Here is a 21,840-nt window from a genome sequence, read left to right on the forward strand (position 1 = left end):
GTGTTGCTTTGCGTCTTTCATTAAAGAGGTCCAGGGAGAAGGTATCTTTATGTAAAAAAAAAAACATGCAATTTATGGTTAATTTGATCTTTATTTTTTTTAAACCGTTTTTAACAGACACTTTTTTTTTTTTACGAGAGATTATGAATCTCAGTGTCTCAGGATTCGTTCACACAGCGGCGTTTGAAGGGAATCTGATCTTCTGCGTCCGCCACACGTCCGTATCCTCCACCTCCAGGTGTAAATAAACTGAACATGTCCTGTAAATGTCAGAAGTTGATTCTTATCACAATCCTTGAAACTAGATAGAGAATATATAGCAGGACTATTTTCAGGACCTGTAGATTAGTAAAGGTTAAAATGAGGGTAGCTTTTGAGGTTAACAGTAAACCAGAGCCATTGAGAGAGTCGTGACAACAGAACTTCAAAAATGTTGCATGTCACGAGCTCCTGGAACTATCTTAAGGCTCCATTTATCACAAGTTGTTCTTTTCTTTTATTTCTTTATTTCTTATATTTTGATTCATTAAACAACTTCAAACGTCTTTAAATGTTTTAAAAGTCGAGCTCAGTTGCTCTGTTTTTCTGCAGCTCCATGCGTTTAGTTAGTAACTTCTTGGAACTATTGAGAGGCTCCCCTCGCTGTGAAAATAACGGTTCCATTCAAGTCGATTTTCCTTTAATACTTCTAAAAGTTGAATGTAAAATTAACATTTTATGCACAAATGAAAACAGAAAAAACATCAAAATAAATTCTACTTTTGTTTGTGACATTTGAAGAAATGAAAACGACAATTTCAGGAAACATCAATGGCCTCTACAAGGCTCTTGTCTGCACTCCTGAATATAGACTTAAATCTAATGTTGTAACTAACTTAACCTCTTAAAAGTCTTACAAGTTAAAATAGTAAAAAAAACCGTGTTGGGTGAAACCAAGCAAAATTGCCAAAATATGCTTACAGACAAATCTGACTTTAAATGAGTTAAAGAAGAAAGACAAACAGTAACACTCTTTGCAACGGTTGTGCTACAGCATGAAGTGAAAACCACAGGGTACTAGTAGCAGTGTTTTGTATGAAATCATCAAGAAATCTTGCGGTGGGACTTCAAAGTGATAGTTCACCCTAGAATGACCATTTTGTTGTTTACTTACTCACCCTCAGGCCTTCTGAGATGTAGGGCATATTTTTTTTCTTGAATAGAACAATAAAGGAGATTTTTGGGTAAATCCGCAGCGCTTGAGAAGAATTTTTCTACTCCAGAAAAAATGTCACCTACATCTCGGATGGACTGAGGGTGAGTAAATAAACAACAAAATGTTCCTTCTAAAGGTGAACTATCACTTTAAAATGTGTTTATGTGTTTTGCACTGTGACTGAAAATAAAAATGTATTGTCGTTCAATTCTATGATTAATAGTGTATGTGTGAATGGCTGTTCTTTATTTGACAAAATTAGCTCATTCAGTTGTTTGTTGTGTTTGTATGTGTGTCGGCGACATTGAGGATGTTGTACAGGTTCACCCCTTCATCTATGTGCATGTATGATCTGCATTGTGTTTAATTTATTGATGTTTATTGGACTAAAAAAAATAATAAAAAAAGGACTCTGTATATCAGTCATTCCCCATTGGAAGTCCAATTCTGTTCATGAAGAAAAGATGAAGTTGCTCTTTTATAAATAGATTTGTCTGTTATTTAATTGATATGATAACTATGTAGGTGAAATTAAGATGATAGAGAATTTATTAACAGGATTCACACACATTTTTGTGTCACTCAGGATACGTGTGTTTGACTGCGCAGACTCATTGACATCATCATTTTAAGTCTTGTGGTACTGTGATGTCATATAGCGATCGTTCTGGTCGTATGTGGGTTTGTGTGTTGTCTCTTGTCTTCACAAAGAGGAGTTTATGCTGCCTTCACAGAATTTACTAGTAATGAGTTTGACGGCCTGTCCACTGTATATACAGCTGGGAAATTCACATTCAGACAACAAAGATGATTGATTTATAGTTGAATTCATGTTAAATATGGTACTTTAAGCATTGACTCAATCAGTTAACTTTGAGCTCAGTTGATGCCTATTGATGGAGCAAAACGAAATATTGAGAAAATTGTCGTTGAAGTTGTTAATCATGGCCTCTTAACATTCAGAACATTTAAAAAAAAATAGATTTTAGACATTTACGAATCGATTCATAATCCTTTAAATCTTCAACGCGCACATACACACACTCACAGCAAAGCACGAAAACACACATGCTCGCACGCGCACGCGCACGCGCACACACACACACACACACACACACAGTGTCTTACCCCAGGCTCCAGGCTGACGCTGTTCTTCCCTCCTAAATTTAACACTCTGTTGTCTGTTTTATGTAACAGATTGAGTCCCGGCGCTCCGTTTGCTCCTCCTGAACGAGGAAACACATCGTACCGTTTGTATCCACACATGAATGATAGAATACGTTGGGCTCACTGTAGATGAAGTTACCATGAAGTCCATAGGGCTGCGTGGAGCGTCTCTCGCTCAGTACCGACAGAACCACCGGACGACGAAACAAAAGCTTCCGGATCACTCCATCGCCTCCGCGGTACAGCCCCGAACCTCCAGAACCAGACCGCAGGGAGAACTGCTCCAGAACCACCGGATACCTGATGCACCAACAATCCATCATCACCACAAACACAATCATCTCACCTCTGACACGTGAAGAACACACCAACCTCTTCTCCAAGATCTCGGGGTCGGTGATTCGCGTGTTTGTCATGTGACTGTGAACGCCGCTCCTCCCATTCCAGCCCGGCCCTGCCCCCGCACCACCAGCGACCGTCTCATAGTACCCGCTCTTCTCACAACCAAACGACACGTTGTTCATGCAGCCCTGAGCGGAAGAGAAAGCGGCCGCTCCTCAGATTCTTTTCCACAGTGTCCATTCAGCATTATTTCGGCAGTCATTGTCCGATTGAACGGTTCTGTACTCTGGAGAGTTAACACGAGATGGGCTGTACACACCTGTGAGGCGGCACACACTTGAAAAGCTTTAAAGATGACATCCACCACCCGCTGTGATGTCAGAACGTTTCCGCCCACCACTGCAGCGTTCAGAGACGGCTGAAGAATGGAACCAGGGGGAATGATGACTTTCACAGGAGTCAGACAGCCCTGAAATAAAACACGCACGCGCAAACGCACACGCACACAAACACACGGACACAAACACACGGACACACATACACGCTTGTACATCTATAAGATTCTTACAAGTTAATACTGTGTATGCTATATATCCTCAAAAAGAATCCATAAATTACTGTTTTAAAGGGGTCATATGGCATGAACACGTGTATTTATGTGTGTTTTTAGTTGCTCATGCATGTATTGGACACGTAACATTACAGAAATGAAAGTGTGTGAATTCTATCTAAAAGTGAATGTTCACCCAGACCTGCCTGAAACACCTCGTGTAATCACACCCCCTCAAATCTACGTCAGTTGGTGGTCTGATTTGACTAAGAATGCCCAAATGTATACACAAGTAAGGTAGTGTACCTGTCAGTACAACTGAAGAGGAACCTGATGTTACAAATATGGTCAGAGGCGTTACATTTCCCTCACAAGCTTGCAGTATTCCACCAATCACTACACACTGGTGAACTGACCAATCAGAGCACACCTCTTTTTTCAGAGCCATGAGCTTTGTTCAAAATCTGTGTGTTTCAGAGAGGCGGAGCACAGAGGAGATACAAACATGCTCGGTGTTTTGTAATTATAACGTTTATAAACCATAAAGGTTACATAAATAGGGATTTTTAATGTCCTACTTTGGTTTATATAATGTACAACATCAATTTTATGTGCATAGAAGGTGTAAAAACACCATTATTTCGCTATAATAGTCAGTTATTCTTACTTTACTTCTTGACTGACTCTCAAATGATTCGTTCGGCGATTCATCTGTCTAATCCCCTTTTTTCCACTAGTCTACTCTTGATGTGATTGGTCAGATGGTCTAGTCTGCTGTGATTGGTCCACCATGAATGAGGCTTACAAGCTACAGTGTTTGGGTTAGAAGAGTGAGTAATAGGCGGGGACTATATGTAGTGATGTAAAGTCAATTAAAAGGACTTTAGGCCTATTCGGACGGGACTAGTTTTACTGGAGGGGGTTTGAGAAGTTTGACGGGCTCTGTGATGTTAATCCTGTTCAAATCCCCCAAATCATTTTTTTTCTCTCACAATCTCTGTAAATCGCTGAATTTAGTGGTCTTCTGAGAAATCTGATCCCATCTGAATGTGATTGCTGACAAAATCTTTTCAAAACATTTTTCTTTACGTGTTTTGGCCAACGTGAACTGCCGTTAGCTCTTACTAACTCACATACTGTGAATACTTCTTGGATCTCATCCATTTAATCATTCCTATCAAAAAGACATGGATGCTTTTGCAATTCCACAAAAATAAAATCTAGACGGGCCAAATCTGGTAAACTGTAATATCAGTGTCAGTGAAGGAATTCAGCTTTATTTCACATTTACATTTAGACATTTAGCAGACGCTTTTATCCAAAGCGACTTACAAAGAGTTTAGGAGCAATAAGCGAAAGTTCATACATGAGCCATACTACATTAGGTGCCAATACAAAGTTACTGGTTTCAACAAAAGCTAGACCACTACCTGTTGAGAGAAAGGGTTAGTGTATTATTTATTATTATATATATATATATTTTTTTTTTTTTTCTCATTTATCTGTCCACTCAACTACATAATGGTAATGTTAATGAATGAAAATAAGAAATGATTCTATGAAATACTGTTTTCTTCATTTCTGTGGGTTTATTATAAGCAGGCTGCTATTGTTGGGTCATATGACTATGAGCAATGCATGATCCAGAGCAGGTGACCTTCTACAACACTCAAGCGTACTAAAGACACTCTCACCTCTGTATTAACCCCTAGTCCTGTCCAAATCACTACATAAAAATAACAGACATCGTGTGACAGCAGTTGTAACTCAGACGTTGTTTTAAAAAAACTAACCCTTCAGATTAGGGTGCAAGACTATAGAAAGACCCCATAGACCAGACGTGTCTGTGTGTTGAGCAAATGGATCAGGTGGTTTTAGCACAACCCAAAAAAATTTGATCTGATCAAAATTTCTCTCGACTTGATTGTTGTGTGCGTGTGTGTGTCACCTGGTTGAGTGGAATGTCCTGACCCACCATACATCTCACACAGTAGATGAGAGCTGAGAGGGTGATGGCACGAGGAGCATTACAGTTACCCCAGACCTCGACCCCTGTGCCTGTGAAATCAAACACTGCGCTGCCCTACACACACAAATTCACACAAACACACACACATGAACGCAAGCATGCACACACACGCAAACACAAGTGAATGTTGTACTGATATCGTTTTACAGTGAAGAATAAACTGGACGGACTGATAAATGTGAAATTGATGGGTTACCAGTTCTTCATTGATCTGGACCTCCAGTTTGATCGGCGTCCCATCATCCATCTGATCTTCTGCTTCCACTTCAAGAGAGCCCGTTTCCTGCCGGCGGCGGCGGGCGAAATCTCTCAGCATGTCTCGAACCGCGAGCTCTGCGTTACTCTACATCCATACAGCAGACACATTTATAAACAGCAACCTTAAACTGCCAGTAAACAGCAGGCAAAAGGTACACACCTGAATGTAGCCCATGTACGCCTGGACCACCTCCAGACCGTAGCTGTCAATCAACTCCCCCACCAGTTGACATCCCCTCTGATTGGCTGCTACCTGAGCCCGCAGGTCCGACAGGTTGTCACGGAGATTGCGTGTCCCAGAGCATCCTGGGTACTGCGCTGGTGCCATGAGCGCCTCAGTCACAGCTGAAATGAGGGAGAAATGAAGAACGAGAACAGATACAAACACCTGAAGAGACTTCATGTGAACCTCTCACCTTCCTCCTGAAACACTCCACCCATCACCAGTTTGAATGAGGTGAAGACGGCGCCCTCCTGCTGTAGCGTGGTGGAGTGAGGAGGCATTGAGCCAGGAGTAATGCCCCCAATATCAGCGTGATGACCCCTACTGGCCACAAAGAACACGGGCGCGCTCACACCCCCACGAAACACCTGCTCAAGAACACAAACCAGTCAACAAGAGATAAAGAGCAGACAGCGATATTCTTACTGTTGATGAAAAGTTTGCTTGTGTTTTTTGGGTTAAAGGTTATCGAGTCACACTGTGAATGATGATGGTTTATTTGAGGCGTACAGGAGTGATGACGGTGAGGTCTGGGAGGTGACTGCCGCCTGCACACGGATGATTACTGAGAATCACATCACCCTCTACCATACTGCCACCTGCTGCCCGGATCTGAAACAACACAAACACAATCAAACCTGCTGCTTATGTGGCCATGAAACGTAAAAATATACAATTCAAAATGTTCAAAACACTTTCGATCTCTTTTGGTCTTTTTGGGAAAAGTAAATGATATTACGAGTGATATATTCTCACAAGTTTTGTTGAGAAATGAGATTTCTAAAAGTTCTCACATCATCATCACTTTCATCAACATCTGATGAGCAGATTCAAAGGTCATTCTAAGTCAATCAGGAAAATTCTGATGAACTGAAAGCAGGTGTGTGGGTTCAGATCTTGGTTTGTATGTGATGTGTTCGTCTACCTGATATTGTACTGTCTCCTGCATAGCCCCCAGATGAACCGGGATGTGAGGGGCATTAGACACCAAACCTCCATCAGGACCGAACACAGCGCAGGAGAAATCCAAACGCTCTTTTATATTAGTGGACATGGAGGTTCTCTGCAGAACTCGACCCATCTGCTCTGTGTGTGAGACAGAAAACATTCTTTATTGTCGTCAGATCAAATTATGTATCACACAGGAGACGATCTACAGTCCTGGTCAAAAGTGAGGTCTGACCCTGCCATCAGCCTTTCTTCAAATAAATGATCAACACAACACATGAGCAAGACAAAAGAACAAGTAAATATCATAAATAACTGAAGAAAAACGTGTGTCACACCTGCGATGCTCATGAAGCGATGAGAGAAGATGGACAGCTGGACCGTGTTGAGCTCAGTCCCTAACACACACTGTGTTGCCATGCCGACAGAAATGCACAAATCACCAGCGTCCGTCAGGCGAGCGACACACGAAGGCTCCACGAGAATCGTACTGACACAAACACGAACAGAATAATGAGGAAAATCGTTATAAACTCACCTTCAATGCTGCTAGACTTTTGAATGTTGTCTTCTTCAAAAAGAAAATCACAGTCTTGCCTATTGCCTCGATCATAGTGCACGTGAAGCAGAGCGACCTGCTGTCGAGCTTACATTCAGGCCGCGGTCAAAGTTCAAAATGGTTCTGTGACTATAGCTCTGTGACGATTACCCTCGTGGCCAATAGAACGGGGCATCCACGCGCGGAAAACAAAATGGATGAACAGCTACTGTGTGTGTCTGAATTTTTTTAACTGTACAAAACAGGAGACAGAGACATCGGGAGAAACGCTGTGTCATAAATAGACATATGTCAATTCAAGTTAGCATGTGGGGTGTGTTTAAAGTCATTGAACGGGTACGCTGAACCCTGCCGCCAGCCCAGCGTATTACACGTCCTATGTGACAGCCGCATCATACTTTGCTTAAATTTTTTTTAAGAAATTATTATGGGATGGACTGGATCCGCAGCCAATCCAGGCCCGAGCCAATGATGTCTCCAGTTGTCAAAGCAGTTCAGGTGAATTGAGAGAGACAGACAAACCTGTTGTGATCGATGATTATGGCCGGTCCGTTGATGCTGTAATCACAGGTGAGATCCTCCCACAGATACACACTGGTGTTCAGATGACCTTCCTCAAAATAACACTGCGTCATCTGAGTTCAACACATAAAAATGACATTAAGAACAAATCGATTCTCTGGCAGCAATCCCATGCAAATACCAACCTACAGTAACCATCAAAAAAAATCATTAATTGTATTAATGCACTTTAAGTAAATTGTCTTGTTTTTTAAGCTTAAGTGTTTTAAGCACTTGTGGATTATCGCAGCGCCAGCCCAATGGGTCGATATAATACACCAAAAAGGTCACGTGGTGACGTAGGCTGAACTACCAGTATAATACACCAGTATACGCTTCAGGCCACAGCCTCAGAACACCTTTCTTGAACTGACAAAAGTGAGAACGGACTGCTTAAGGGGCAGCAACATTCAGTTTGTAGAATCTGGAAAAGTACACAGAGAAGCCCCGGTAGCCGCTGATATAGATATCTGCCATAGAGATTCCTCTGCAACCAGCCCAAGACCCAGTCCAAGTGGAATGACAAGAGATACCTCACTGTAGACAGAGGCTTCTGGGCAGCCTTGTACAACAAAGTGATAAGCTCCACAATCCAGCGAAGAACTCGCACAGGACACAAGAGGTGGTACTCTGAACAGCCTAGCGGTGCAGACTGAAAATTGTAAGGATTGCAGGAGCAGAACTTTAGGTAGAAAGGATGGGTTCAGCCGGAGCACTACACCAGAATTATCCATTAACCAACGCATGCATAAGTTGCTAACAGATAAAGCATGCAACTCGCCTACACGCTTAGCAGAAGCAATTACCAACAAAAAGCAATCATCAAAGTTTACCATCATAGGTCAGCTGACTGCAAAGGCTTGATTGGTGGGCGACAAACAAAACCAAGAACAACTGGTAAATCCCATCCAGCAGGGAAATTAGGTTTATGAGCTAGTCTCACCAGTCTCACACCCTTTAAAAAACTGCACACAAGAGACTGAGTACAAAGGGAAGAACCATTAACTGGTATGTGATGCGCAGAAATGGCTGCAACATAAACCTTTAAAGTGGAGGCAGCTGTGCCTGAATCTAAAAAACATAGAACTCTTGGAACCTCACAACATGCAGGACCCAATCCATGCTCTCTGCACCATGATGAGAGTGTATTCCAACGTGCTGAATAGAGCAGGATGTGTATAATACTTTAGCACTAACTATGGTGTGAAGATCCACAGGTCTACAGTTGGCTAAGAGACTGTCGGACCCAGTGGCCAAACCCAAAGCTGGACACGGGTGCCAAACAGTGCCGTCCATCTAAGGAAACTGGTTATTTTATCAACAGTGACAGAAGAATGGGAAAGCAGACAGTCTGGTCACAGCATCTTGTACTAACGGAATCGATGTCTTCACCCTCGCAAACCACAAGTTACAGTGACTGTACTTCCGTTTCGCAAAAAGATCCAGACCTGCTTCGTCAAACTGCTGTCATAACCTTTGCACCACACCGGGTTGAAGCCTCCATACCCCTGGGTGTATAAGATCCCTTAAAAGAGCATCTGCGACCTGATTGCTTGGTCCCGCAGGTGAGATGCAGGACCTTGAGGGACCTCGCTCCACCCTGATGGTTCAGGTGATACACTGTTGAGGACATGACAGCCCGTCTGAACCACCAAGAATTGCTGCAGGGCCAGGAAAACTACACAACTCCAGGAGAATGATGAGTTCCCTGGGACGAGCTGAGGACCAACGACTACAAACACCTCTGTGTTTCCATGATGCCCCCCACCTGAGGAGGGAAGCCTCGGGTTGTGACCACCTCCCGACGAAAAGCAATGATCGCCAGAGGAACCCCTGACATCAGGAACTACCGAAAATTCCGCTGCACCAATGCCTGGATACAACCCTGTGAAACAACAGGCACAGAGGATAGCACAGAGAAGCACAACGTATCGTGAAGACAGTCAGAAAGTAGCCGGGAGCAGACGTATCACGCCGTGGGCTGAGCAGGTGTGTGTGTTATACTGGTAGCTCAGCCTACATCAACATATCACCTTTTGGATGTATTATCTGGACCTATCGAGCTGGGGGCTCAATAATCCACCAGTGCCTAAGTGTTCTGTGGGGCTCTGCTGGTGTTGTCATACCTGATTTGGTGTTGGAGGTCTTTGCCCCTGTTTGCGCTGCACCTTTGACTGTATTCCGGACTTCCCAGAACAACGCACACGGATGTCATCCACCACGATTGGCCGATCAGCGATAGTGAATCCAAACTCCTTCTGATATCTGATTCAGAAAACCGAGCGTGAAGAGACAAGAGGAACGCCCCGTTCAGACCCCCAGTGACAAAGCGAGGCCATGTCATTCATTTCAATGGAGACACGAGCGACAGTGACCGTTGGTGACAGGATGAAGCATGTCTAGCGATGTGCCAAATTTGAGAGCTACTACCAATAGGAGTACAGCTGTGGAGCTCATGTCATTCGTCTCTCGTCAGTTACAGCAGAGTTTGTTTATGAATGTTACTAGAGCAACCAAAGCTAGGAACGCCTTCTAATGACCTCGTAACAAAGACAAGCGACACACAACTACAGTCGCTCGTGGTCTGAACCCACAGAAGAGTGTGAAATGCGTGTAGGCAGAAGTACCGTTTAGTGAAGGCCTTGCGGAAATCTCCAGAGCTGCAGGAGAGAGAGTCACAGGGATGATCAGCGGCCGTCACCATCAGCGCACAGTCTGTACCTTCATAGCGCATGTGCAGAAACACCTCCGTACTTATCTGACAGCTGAACACACATCATTCAATGGCATCACCTGTCAGGGTTAAATGTCAAATGTAAGAGTACATGATGTAGCTTCAATGACCTGCCGAAGCCTCGCTCGAGCAGTTTCTCCTCACAGCACTGAGAAAGCAGAGCTATCCTCCCGTCCAGCTCACTGTATGAAGCTGAAATATAATGTAAAGAACAGGGTTCCTGAAGCTCCTCCACCACATCAGCCAGAGCCAAACCATACGCTGACAACACTCCACTATACCTGACAGTGAGAAAGAAAGAGAACCTCAAGAAACAAAAACATTCTACTTTGACATCATGATGTCTAGAAAAATCTAAACGCTACACAGCTGTGTTCTTCAATGGCTTCCAGGAAGACCAGGTGCATTAAGGCAGGGGAGCTGCCAGGAATTTTGGGCCCCATGACAAAAAAATCTAAATGGGCCCCCTCTGCGCAGCTGGTGTCACCACATCTCTAGGACCCAACTGTCCCATCAAAAGCTTTACATAACTCTAATTAAGGCTTACAACTGTCCAGCTTCTTGTAGTCTAATACTAGTACTAGCACAATATTTACTGCTGGTGATTTGTACATGCATGCAAGTCTAGTATGCAGTTCACTATTTGATGCAAGATTAAAAGCAACCATAAAAATGTGCTGAAGGCTGTCTTTTACAGTCTCAATGTATTTTTATTGTGATTCAATTGCAGATTGCGCGGTACTTTAATGCGAAATGCCAAACAATCTGCGCAGCCCAACATTAAGTTGAACGCGTCTGTTCCTGAAGTCAATGATTATCCTCTTCAGGTGTTTTATCAGTGTTGGTGCTTAACTCGGCAGGAAAGTGGATCTCGCGGGCCAGAGTTGAGAACCACTGCTATAGGCTACCCACCTTTCTTGGTGAAAAACTGGGTTACAGTTTGACACCCTTTCCTTTGTCTTTCCTCTCTTTTATGGAAAACCAGATTTTGATTTAACGTTACTAGGCAACATTGTGGTCACTGTAGTTCTGGCGCATCTACTGACTGCATGTAAACACCGTCACTGAGAGCGCTAAAACAGGACCAAACCATTTCATTCAGTTACAGGGGGTGGTCGGTCAATCTGGATGTTTACTTTTTGGTCAATGGGGATTTTTAAAACAAAGCGATCATTAATTGTATTACTATATAAAATTATATAATGAATGATGATGGTTTGATAATGTTATATAAGTTAAAACATATGTTTGGGGCCCCTGTCAGTCACCTGCGTCCCCAAAACAAGACTTTCAGACTCATTCAATGCAAGTATGGGCCGTTGTTTATGCAAAGCGTTTGTCACCCACTGTCATTTAGACCCTGCAACTAAACACGAGTGCGAGAACTGGACCCATGAACGGCTGCCCAGACCTATCCGTGTATGTCACAAACTACTGTGAGAACAGACTCCTCCACATGCGTATAAATGGATCTTGTTAGTGTAGAGTGCGCAGTGGAACACTCCTCTTGCTGGTTGGGATACAGGTAGTATCGTTTAAAGTGAATAACTTTTATGTTACAGTTCAATTTCAGGGTGCAAAGACTGACAATACTCTTAAAGAAAATATGTTTTCCTCTAAATTTACTATAAATAATATATTCAATCATTTCATTAGATTTACCCAAAGATAGATAACCCAAACCCAAACCCAAAAAAAAAAAAAAAAAAATGGAATGGAATGGAATTGACACTTCATATATTAAGAAATAAATGTACTTAAATTATTATATTATATTGCATCATATATTTTTTTTCATAATGAAGGAATTATGTAACGGATAATAAATATGTATTAAAGGCAGTTCAACAATGGGTAACCACTTTTCTTTTACTTTTGTGCTCTATGTGCATTTGTATGCAAACAAAGACTCTTTTTCTACTAAAGCGCAAAATTGTACACAAGATATTTGTTCTGAGAATACACCAGAGAGATGCATTTACCTTTAAAATGTACATCCTTTTTTTACTAGAAAGAAGATTCATATATCAATCAGATAGCGTTGTGATTTAATTCTCGCAATGATTTATTCGAGTTTAATAGATAATCTCTATAATATTGCTTTAAATGTATGTGTAACGAGGAAGGCGGGACGAGAGCCGTGAGGAGACGAGGCGGGGCGTGAGTGATAGTGGGAATCAGCCGTGCGCACACCGGTCCCGCATATCTCACAGAGGAGATCGGGAGCATACGAGGAGCCAGAGGACTGCTGACGAGAGAGGACTGGGCCCGGACATGGGTTTAGTTTGTATTTATGTTCTCGAGCCGGCAGTCGACCCATGTTATTGTTTGTTTATTTTGATTAAAGTTTGTTTGCACGTTCGCCGGTTCCCGCCTCCTTACTTCCCTACTTTGAGCTCTATTACAGTATGTAATTGTATATAAAGGACATGTTTCTGTGTGTTGTGCACACTGTGCCCCCTTAAAAAGAATGAGTGCATGATGCCCCAGTTCTTGAGGACAGCAGAGATCTCAGAATAGGTCAAGGGTTAGGTCTGAGGTAAACTAACAGTAGCTCAAGGTTTAAAAGTTTAACTCAGTTTCAGGGTTAAAGGCACAGTTCATCCAAAAATAAGAATTCCGTCTTTATTTCCTCACCCTCGAGTTGTTCCTAAACTGTATACATTTCTTTGTTCTGATATTTAGAAGAATGCTTGTAACCAAACAGTTCATGGCCACCATTGACTGCCATAGTAACATGTCCAGTGGTGGAGTGGTCTTTGTTCTAATGAAGACAAAATAAGATCTGAAAGCAAACAGTTCCGAGACACTTTTGACAACCATGTTCATTTTCCTACTATGGTAGTCAACAGTGGCAAAGATCTGTTTGGTTAAATGCATTCTTCCAAATATCTTTCTCTCGGTTTATCAGAACAAAGACATTTATAAAGATCTGGAACAACTCCAAGGTGAGTTAATCATGACAGAATTGTTATTTTTGGGTGGACTGTCCCTTTAAGGGTTAAACTCAGCTCCAGGGTTAGTTTAATAGATCAAACATGGCGTCAGAAATCATACATACATACATATATAAAAATAAAATTCTGAATTTGCTATTTATAGATGCGTGTTTAGAGGATCAATCTGTGAAGCGGCCACAACACGTCACCTAAGAGACAAAGTAGGAAAAAAGAAACGCTCAGCCGTCACTAACACATACTTGTGTATAAAGACAGTCTTCATGCCTAACGCTCTTGCTATGGCACACGCATGCTGGCCAGCCGCTCCTCCAAAACATGCCAGCACATGTTCAGATGTGTCATGACCTTTAGCCTGTTGAAAGAGACGAACAGTGCTGCTGACATTGACTTGAACACAATAGCATTCAGAACATCAGCACTGTTGGTTGCTGTACCTGTGTGAGTGCTCTGATTGGACGACACATGGCCTCATTAGCCACTCTGATGAAGCCCATGGCAACTTCCTCTATGCTCATTTCTGATTGGTCCCCTCCTGAAGTACTGTTTGATGATTGGTTTGCAGAGAGGAAGTGGTTAATCTCTGGTGTGAGCTCGTGGAAACGCTTCATTGTGTCATCGAGTGACAGAGGCTCATTTTCTCCAGGTCCAAAGATTTGAGGGAAGAATGAAGGAAGCAGACGGCCGAGAGCGAGATTAGCGTCAGTGACAGTCAGAGGACCACCTGCACAAAACGCACAACACACACATCACCTTCCCATCAATATTTACAGAGCACTTCTGTGTTCTCTGTTTACACTGAATTGAAGTTGCAAGCATTGAAGGCATACAACTCTTCCAAAAATATCTCTATTACCACATCAGTGGCTGTACCAATGTGAAAGAGGGGCAATAAAGTGCAAAAGTTTTTGAGAGCACCCTCTTCCTCAGTGTCACATTTGTCAGTGCACTTCTGTGTCAGACACAAAACTCACACACAACAGACAAATAATCTAACAAATTAGACACATCAGATAAGTTCAATGTGCAAAGTAAAAGTGTATCGACTGTGTTTGTTACATCACTGCAATCAGATTTACTGATAAAAAGCATACTGTAACAAGGTTCAATAAAAGGAAGGAAGAAGGCGGGAACCGGCGAACATTTAAGGCACTTTAATCAAAATAAACAAACAATATTACGGAAGTAAAAGACAGGCATCTGATTCCAACGATCACTCACGACACCGACCCCGCCTCACGGCTCTCGCCACGCCTTCCTCACCACACATGCATTTGTTTGTGAATGTTGTAAAACGTTGCTGGGTCATTCTGTGTAAAATCAAGGAAATTTCACCGGCTCAAATTTTTGAATAATACATACAGAAGCAAAACCAACATCAGTAATGATGAAAGCCAAAATATTAAACGCCACCAATGAATAGCAACTGACTAATTCACTTAAAAATGACAATTTTCTCACAAAGATAAATATGCCATTATCATAATGTCATTTTTACACAGAAGTCGGTATATCTGTGTAGTGGAGTAGGCGGGGCGAGACCGTGGTTCGAGGAATCACGTAGGAGATTGGGAGCATATAAGAGAACGAGCTACCGGACCGTCGAAGAGAGAGGACCGGGCCTGAACATGTTTTACGCTTGTATTTGTATTTATGTTTTGTTCGCCGGCGGTCGGCCGTGAGGGGCCGCCGGCTGTTATTATTTATATTAAATCTACAATATTTTAACTGTCTTCCGGTTCCCGACTCCTTCCTTTCTATTAATGAACCTTGTTACAATGCTATTCATAAGATTCTATAGAGCGGTGGATTTTAAACTTTTCAGATCAAGCACCACCTTTAATAAAATGTGTTGTCCCAAGTACCACCTACTGACCGCCATAGAAAATCATGTAAATTTACACTTATTAAATTAAAAGTAAAGCTGTGAATCTTAATCTTTACACCTCGTAGGGTGTCTGGATGTGCTTTACAATTAAGTTCTAATAATTAAGTAGGCAAATCTTGGTTTTACACTTGCCTAAAGAGATCTACCACGCTACCCTGAAAGGCATTAAAATTGCTTTGATACTAAGTATTTAAACTCAATGTAGCCCAGAAGCAATTCAAATTAATGCTGCAAGCAGAATTTATTGGCCCCCTTACAACTTTGTGCACATTGTGGATGCCTTAATTTGGCAAAAAAAGTTCTTCATGTTTCATGGCAAAACATCAAACTGTGGACACGGTACTGAACAAAAACTCAAAGGCATTGCAATGAAACATGGCAGTGGCCTGTAGACTAGACTGACAAGATATAAAAAATGAAATGATGAAATCTTAAGCAGTTGTACAAAATTGCAGATAAAGTATATAATGGCAGACTTCCTGTTGGGGTCAGGATATTGCTGTTAGAGCTGTTGGAATGTTACGTGAGCCTAACAAATTTCATACATACATGAAATGTAGCATGAGGGCTGATTTATTGCAATTTTGTAGGTGGAAGTATAGAGGCATTTGTGCTCGAGACATAATTAACAACATACTCAAAGAAATAATCTGATAAATAATTATATTTATAAAATTTAAATTTGCTACCAGATTTTTGCAAAATGACTCCCATTTGGTTTTTAATGTGTACATTTTTAACTCTTTCCCCGTCATTGACGAGTTATCTCGTCATTCAAAAAAGAAGGTTTCCTGCCAAAGAAGAGTTATTACGCTGTTGCACACCTTTGGAAAAAGTACAGAAGATCTGAACCTTGAACACATATGTTTTATCTGTTTTTAATTTGTGTAATCTGGGTGGAGTCTTTGACCAAAATTGTTTTTATTATTAAATCAAAGTGATTGAATGTAACTCTACACCCTTGCGTCATTTAGTACAGTGGTTCTCAACTGCGAGATCCATCTTCCTACAGAGTTTAGCCCCAACTCTGATAAAACACCTGAACAAGCTAATCAGCCCAACATTAAATTTAACGCGTTACATTAAAGTCATTTTAAAGCATGAAGAAATTATTATCTAGGATTCAACTTTTATAAATGCTATTTTAAAGCTTAAGCATATGTTTGAAGTGATAAATTATCGAATGCAGTGGGAAAGTTCTCACGAAGCCTTGTTTTAGATGAACCACATAGGGCCTTATAAATGTAGTTCCTAAAAGCAAAGTTAGTGAAGCACAAGAATCTAAAAGGATATTAAGCTATGCCTAACATTTCTTAGAGTTAGAGACATGAAAACTTGTAAAGATAGCACAAAACTTTAACTGTCACCATTGGCATAAAATGCATCAAGGATTGCTAAAGTTAACAGATTTCACTAACAGATATACCGATCTCTGTGTAAAAAAAAAAATGATGATGCTGTTTGTTTTCTCTTGTCATTTTCAGCTTTCCTAATATGGCTCCAAATTTCAGGTGAAAAATGGTAATTTTTACACTCCTCTATTACTCAGTAATTTCATATTTTGGCTTTCATCGCTACTGATGTTAGTCTTGTATTTGTAAAAATAAAAATATTTGAGCCGGGGACCTCTGGTTGAGCTGACACGGAATGACCCTGCTGTTCAGCTGTTTCTCGCCATGACACAAGGCTCCACATAAACCCAAATAGTACTAGTGTCACCACTTTAAACAAACACATTTTAGTCTCATCTAACGTTTGAAACATTTTGGGGCTGTTTCCTGGACAGGGATCAGCTTTAGACAGGAGTAGGCCTTAAATGAGGATATTTTAGTCATTTTTAAAACATTACTGGGGAGGGTGGGCATCCTGAGACAAAACAATCGCACTGATGTATTTAAGGATATGTCAGTCCAAGTTGTTTTCGATTAAGACACTGCTAACACTTAATATGTGTGGGACTACTCTTAGCACCTTTTCGAGATATTGTTTATAAATAAATGGCCAGTAACCGGTCCCATGAGCTCTTACCCTTCCTGTAGCAGGCCGGTCCGGGATGAGCTCCAGCAGATTCTGGGCCTACCACAAACATCCCTGACCTGAAACACAGATGGATCATCTACTAGATCACACACGTTTTACTCCGCTACATAAACTTTACACTCTGAAAGTCGTGTTGTGGTAGATCATTAACATGTCACCGAGTCTAACCCAAATGACTAAACACGTGTTGTGGTTGTCTCATGCAGTAAAATCTCCAAGTAAGCGCAGGTCAGGAGAGGGTTACACAGAATCCCTGCACATCTCGTGTTCATGATATATTTCAACAACAGAAACACACAGTCACCTGAAGAAGAGTCTAGAACCTCCTCCAGCCGCAACCGTATTGATGTCCAGCTGTGGAGCCTGCAGTGTGATTCCAGCGATAGTCGCCTCAAACACGTGTTCATACTGACCAGCGTAGCGGCTCACGTCTGTGGACGTGCCTGTGCAAAGACATTTCTTAAGTCACATTCATACAGTAACTTTGTGTTAGTTCAAGCCTCAGATGCACAGATATGTCAGAATGTAGAACGAGCTGCTGTGGAGGCAGGACACAAATCTACAGTATGTGGCTCAGTCTTTGTCTCGTTGATTTTTTATACAGGCATTCATTAGAATTGTTTTATTTCCTCTCACCTCCCATATCAAAGCCGATGACGGGTTTGTTTTCCATAAAGCCGTGCGAGGTGACAGCGTAGCCTACAACTCCTCCAGCGGGACCCGAGAGCACCGCCCGGGAGCCACAGAACCGCTCCATCGGCGTCAGACCACCATCAGACTGCATGAACAACACATCCACACCCTGCCACGGAGAGACTGAGGCCTTATGAACTGTATCTTCAATCCCACACACATTCATACTAAACTTCACACACACCTTCAGGCCTCCTATGAAGCCGTTGGTGAATTCAGCAAGGTAGCGGTGTATTTTCGGCGTGAGGTAGGCGTCCACACATACGGTGTATCCACGAGGCACTGCTCGAACCATGGGCATCACCTCACTGGACAGAGACACCTGCGTGAAACCAAGACGCTTCGCCAAATCTCCAACGGCCTTCTCGTGATCTGACCACCTGAAACCCACAAACCACCATCAGGAAGAAGACATGTCATCATTCTCTCTGTTCCTCCACTTATGCTTTCATTCCTAATTCTGCTTTAGAACTCTCTGTGGGAATCAGGTGCCGGATTCACCAAACATTCTTGAGAAGAGCAATTCTTGAATGACATACTTTTTCTTAAATTGAAAAAGGAATGTTACGTAAACCCCCCCAAAAATTTCTTAACACAGTTCTTACATCTTTTCTCAAGATTGATATTATGAAAATAATTAAGAAGAATCCAAATTCTTGAAACAAGTCGTGAATATCATCAGCCTCACAGTTGGGTTAAATCTCAAGAGCTAAGCTGTTTAGTACATGTATTTGGTTGTTTCACATGTGGCATGTGGTGTATTGAGTCAGAATCATCATTTTAACTTTTATTGCCATTAAGGAATATTTATATTGATATAATAATGATAAGGTTTAGCTCCCTTACTCGTTCTTTCATAACATTTTGCATTATTCTGGGACAAGGTGACTGGAAATGGAGAGGATCACAAATGTTATGGTGTAGTCAATAACACACAAAGAGTGTTAGAAGAAGTTAATTTATCTTCAATTCAGTTTCCTGTATCCTGTCCCAGTTCTTCTCCCCACACATGTTAACGGCCATCACCTGATACACACATGACTTACAGAAGCGACCCTCAACATCACCCGTTGTCTGACATACCAATGAGTCCCATCACAACAACATGAGATCTTATGCTTGACACCTTAGCTGAACAGGTGAGCTGTAGTGTATGTATTATGTATGATGATCTATACACACGTGTAAGAATGTAGTAACAACACGGCTAGGCTGCGGATTCCTTTGGAAAACAAACACTTCAAATCTCGTTCTGCTTGCTGAAGATCCAGATCCCGCCAGAGCTCCAGGCGGTCTCCTGTACTGCCTGAGACACACACAACAGAGCATCACTGAAATGACTCAATTCATACACACACATGCTACCTGGTAAATGTCAACATATCAGGATGATGTCAGGACTTTATCCTAAAGTAAATGCAGACAAATTTAACCTGTGACGATGCGTTTGGGTTGATTTCTGGGTAGCTGACAGGAATCCTGTGTGAGAATCACTCTCTCCTCCACCTCCATCACCTCCTCATACAGCAGCTCTGGCATACGCACCTCCTGCGACACACACAGACGCTCTTTATTAATGTATCACTCATATTTCATGAGAACTTTGCATACACATGACAACCACATGTGAGTGGCGTGATGTAAATTGTGTTCATCACCAGATCAAACAGGTCCGGTCGGGCTTGCGTGCCGATATGAAGCAAGTCTCGAAATCCACGTGTCACCACCAAAGCTGTTCTTTCTCCCTGGCGCTCCAGCAACGCATTAGTCGCCACTGTGGTGCCCATCCGAATCCAGCCAATCAGAGAGGAGTCCAAAGGCTGATCCCGAGGAAAGCTCCGCCCACTTTCCTGTTGAATAAATCAGACAGACTGTATTAAAGAGGAGTTCTTTGACTACTGTGTTCTGTCTGTGTGGCCGTGTTTTCTCTCACCTCCTCCAGGACTCTGCGGATGCCCTCAGTAGGAGCGTCTCTGTAGTTTTGTGGGTCATGTGACAGGAGTTTCAGGACCCTCTCTCTACCGTCAGGCGAACGGGCAAAAACGTCGGTAAATGTTCCTCCACGATCAATCGCAAAGTCAAACTTGCCTTTAGTTTCAGCCATGCTTGGACACACATTCAACACACAGAGTCAGGGATGTTCTCAAAACACACATTCTCATAGACAGCCATAGTTCTGTCAGAATAACGCAAGATGCCGTGTGAAGCAGTGGGTTACAGAGCATTTTATAACAGCTAAGAGTGTTGTGAAAACTAAAACCCCCTTACACTGTTATATAATTCTCTGTAACACACTGCTTCACACATCTTATTGCTTTTATAAAACTGTTATTCCATGTGGAGAGCAAAGTTTCATGAAATGATATTTAGGCCGAGTAATGCGGTCAGCCATTATAAATGAGGGTATTTTATAATGGCTTAAAACTCGGCTCAGCCAGTCAGAATCAAGGAGCAGAACTGAGGCTTTTATAAATGTGTTGGGTTACGACCTAATAAAGGAAGCTTAATTTAAATCAAATATGAAAATGCAAGAAGCTCTAAGTGTTTCATCTTACTGATGTGTCACAGAATCTTGGTTTACAAGATAATGACTTAAATAAACGAAAACTTGCATTAACAAATTTCCTTTTTAAAAACAGATTTGCTCTTAATAAACTCTGACACTTAGCGATGCTCTGGCTGTTAACCTGTACACGTTATATAACGGAGTTAATCATAAATCACAGACATGTTTAAATCTTTTCCTCAGGTTTACATGGTGAGTTGATCTCTGAACTCAAGTCTGCTGTGGTGCGATGTTTTATAAACTGGGGCTTATCTCCTTTATACTTGATCATCAAGAGCTTTATACGTGTGAATGACAGTCACTGTGTTTACTGAGTCACTATTACTGTCAGTAATGACACAAATAACCCTGAACAAACCTGAGGCGACAAGTTATAAACACTAAACAAGCGACAACACAACTAACACAATCATCACAACATCATAAACAGACTGTAATAAACTCACAGTGTCTCAAGGTGAAGCGCAGGTGACGTGTGAAGTAACACTTTTCTATCTCAGTGACCCAAGAACTGAGACGATAAACGTCAACTCACTTCGCGGTTTTATTCCTGTCAGTAAGGGAGAGTTTCCGCCTTCGAGTAACCAGCCAATCATCAACCGTCAAGAGACTGACGACTTTCTGGGGGAGGGGCTTAAAATTGTACAAGTTCATTTTAGGAAAAGAGTGAACGGTAGAGTTCATGTCTGGTTAATAGTCGTCTGAATGTGTACTTGTGATCTTAATGAGCGGTCTTCAAGACATCGGACGTCGGACTCTCCTTTAGGTTGTATAAGTGAACTGAATAACTACTGGAGACATCATATTGGCGCAGTCACTGGTCCTGTCCCACAAGTGTCGAACACGTGTTATTCCTTTAATTACTGTCTTCACAAACTGGGTTTCAAACAGCATAAAAGAAACTTGCATGATTTCATTCTTGGACTTTGTGGTTCAAATGGAAATTTAATCGGTTTTAATGGAATCTCGATGTGTAGGCCTACTGAAAAAAGACTCAAGACTAACACTATACATTAAATAAGTGTGTAATTGTTTTATTGGCAAATAGCTGATGCTTCATATTTTTGTTTTCCCATAAATTTTCACTATATTAAAAAGCTCTGTCCGTCATAGTATTTACTTCCGACTTG

The 21,840-nt window shown here is 41.8% G+C and overlaps 1 protein-coding gene across 1 annotated transcript; it reads right to left on the minus strand.

Moving 5' to 3' along the window:
- Positions 1-65: 65 nt before the first annotated feature.
- oplah (5-oxoprolinase, ATP-hydrolysing) lies at positions 66-21,272 on the minus strand. The gene is made up of 27 exons (XM_056771479.1): positions 21,157-21,272; positions 20,078-20,249; positions 19,803-19,994; positions 19,578-19,692; positions 19,327-19,450; positions 18,329-18,524; positions 18,088-18,253; positions 17,756-17,894; positions 17,440-17,507; positions 13,961-14,247; positions 13,766-13,878; positions 10,677-10,847; positions 10,460-10,597; positions 9,959-10,097; positions 7,794-7,906; positions 7,051-7,202; positions 6,690-6,850; positions 6,275-6,376; positions 5,958-6,132; positions 5,702-5,886; positions 5,480-5,626; positions 5,203-5,337; positions 3,024-3,173; positions 2,735-2,892; positions 2,502-2,662; positions 2,324-2,421; positions 66-260 (listed from the first exon to the last, which is right to left on the minus strand). Exons 2-27 carry the CDS (start codon positions 20,246-20,248, stop codon positions 159-161), a joined length of 3,858 nt encoding a protein of 1,285 aa, XP_056627457.1. The 5' UTR covers position 20,249; positions 21,157-21,272; the 3' UTR covers positions 66-158.
- Positions 21,273-21,840: the final 568 nt, after the last annotated feature.

Source organism: Triplophysa dalaica, chromosome 17 (genome assembly GCF_015846415.1).
Source record: "Triplophysa dalaica isolate WHDGS20190420 chromosome 17, ASM1584641v1, whole genome shotgun sequence".
NCBI classification, from domain to species: domain Eukaryota; kingdom Metazoa; phylum Chordata; class Actinopteri; order Cypriniformes; family Nemacheilidae; genus Triplophysa; species Triplophysa dalaica.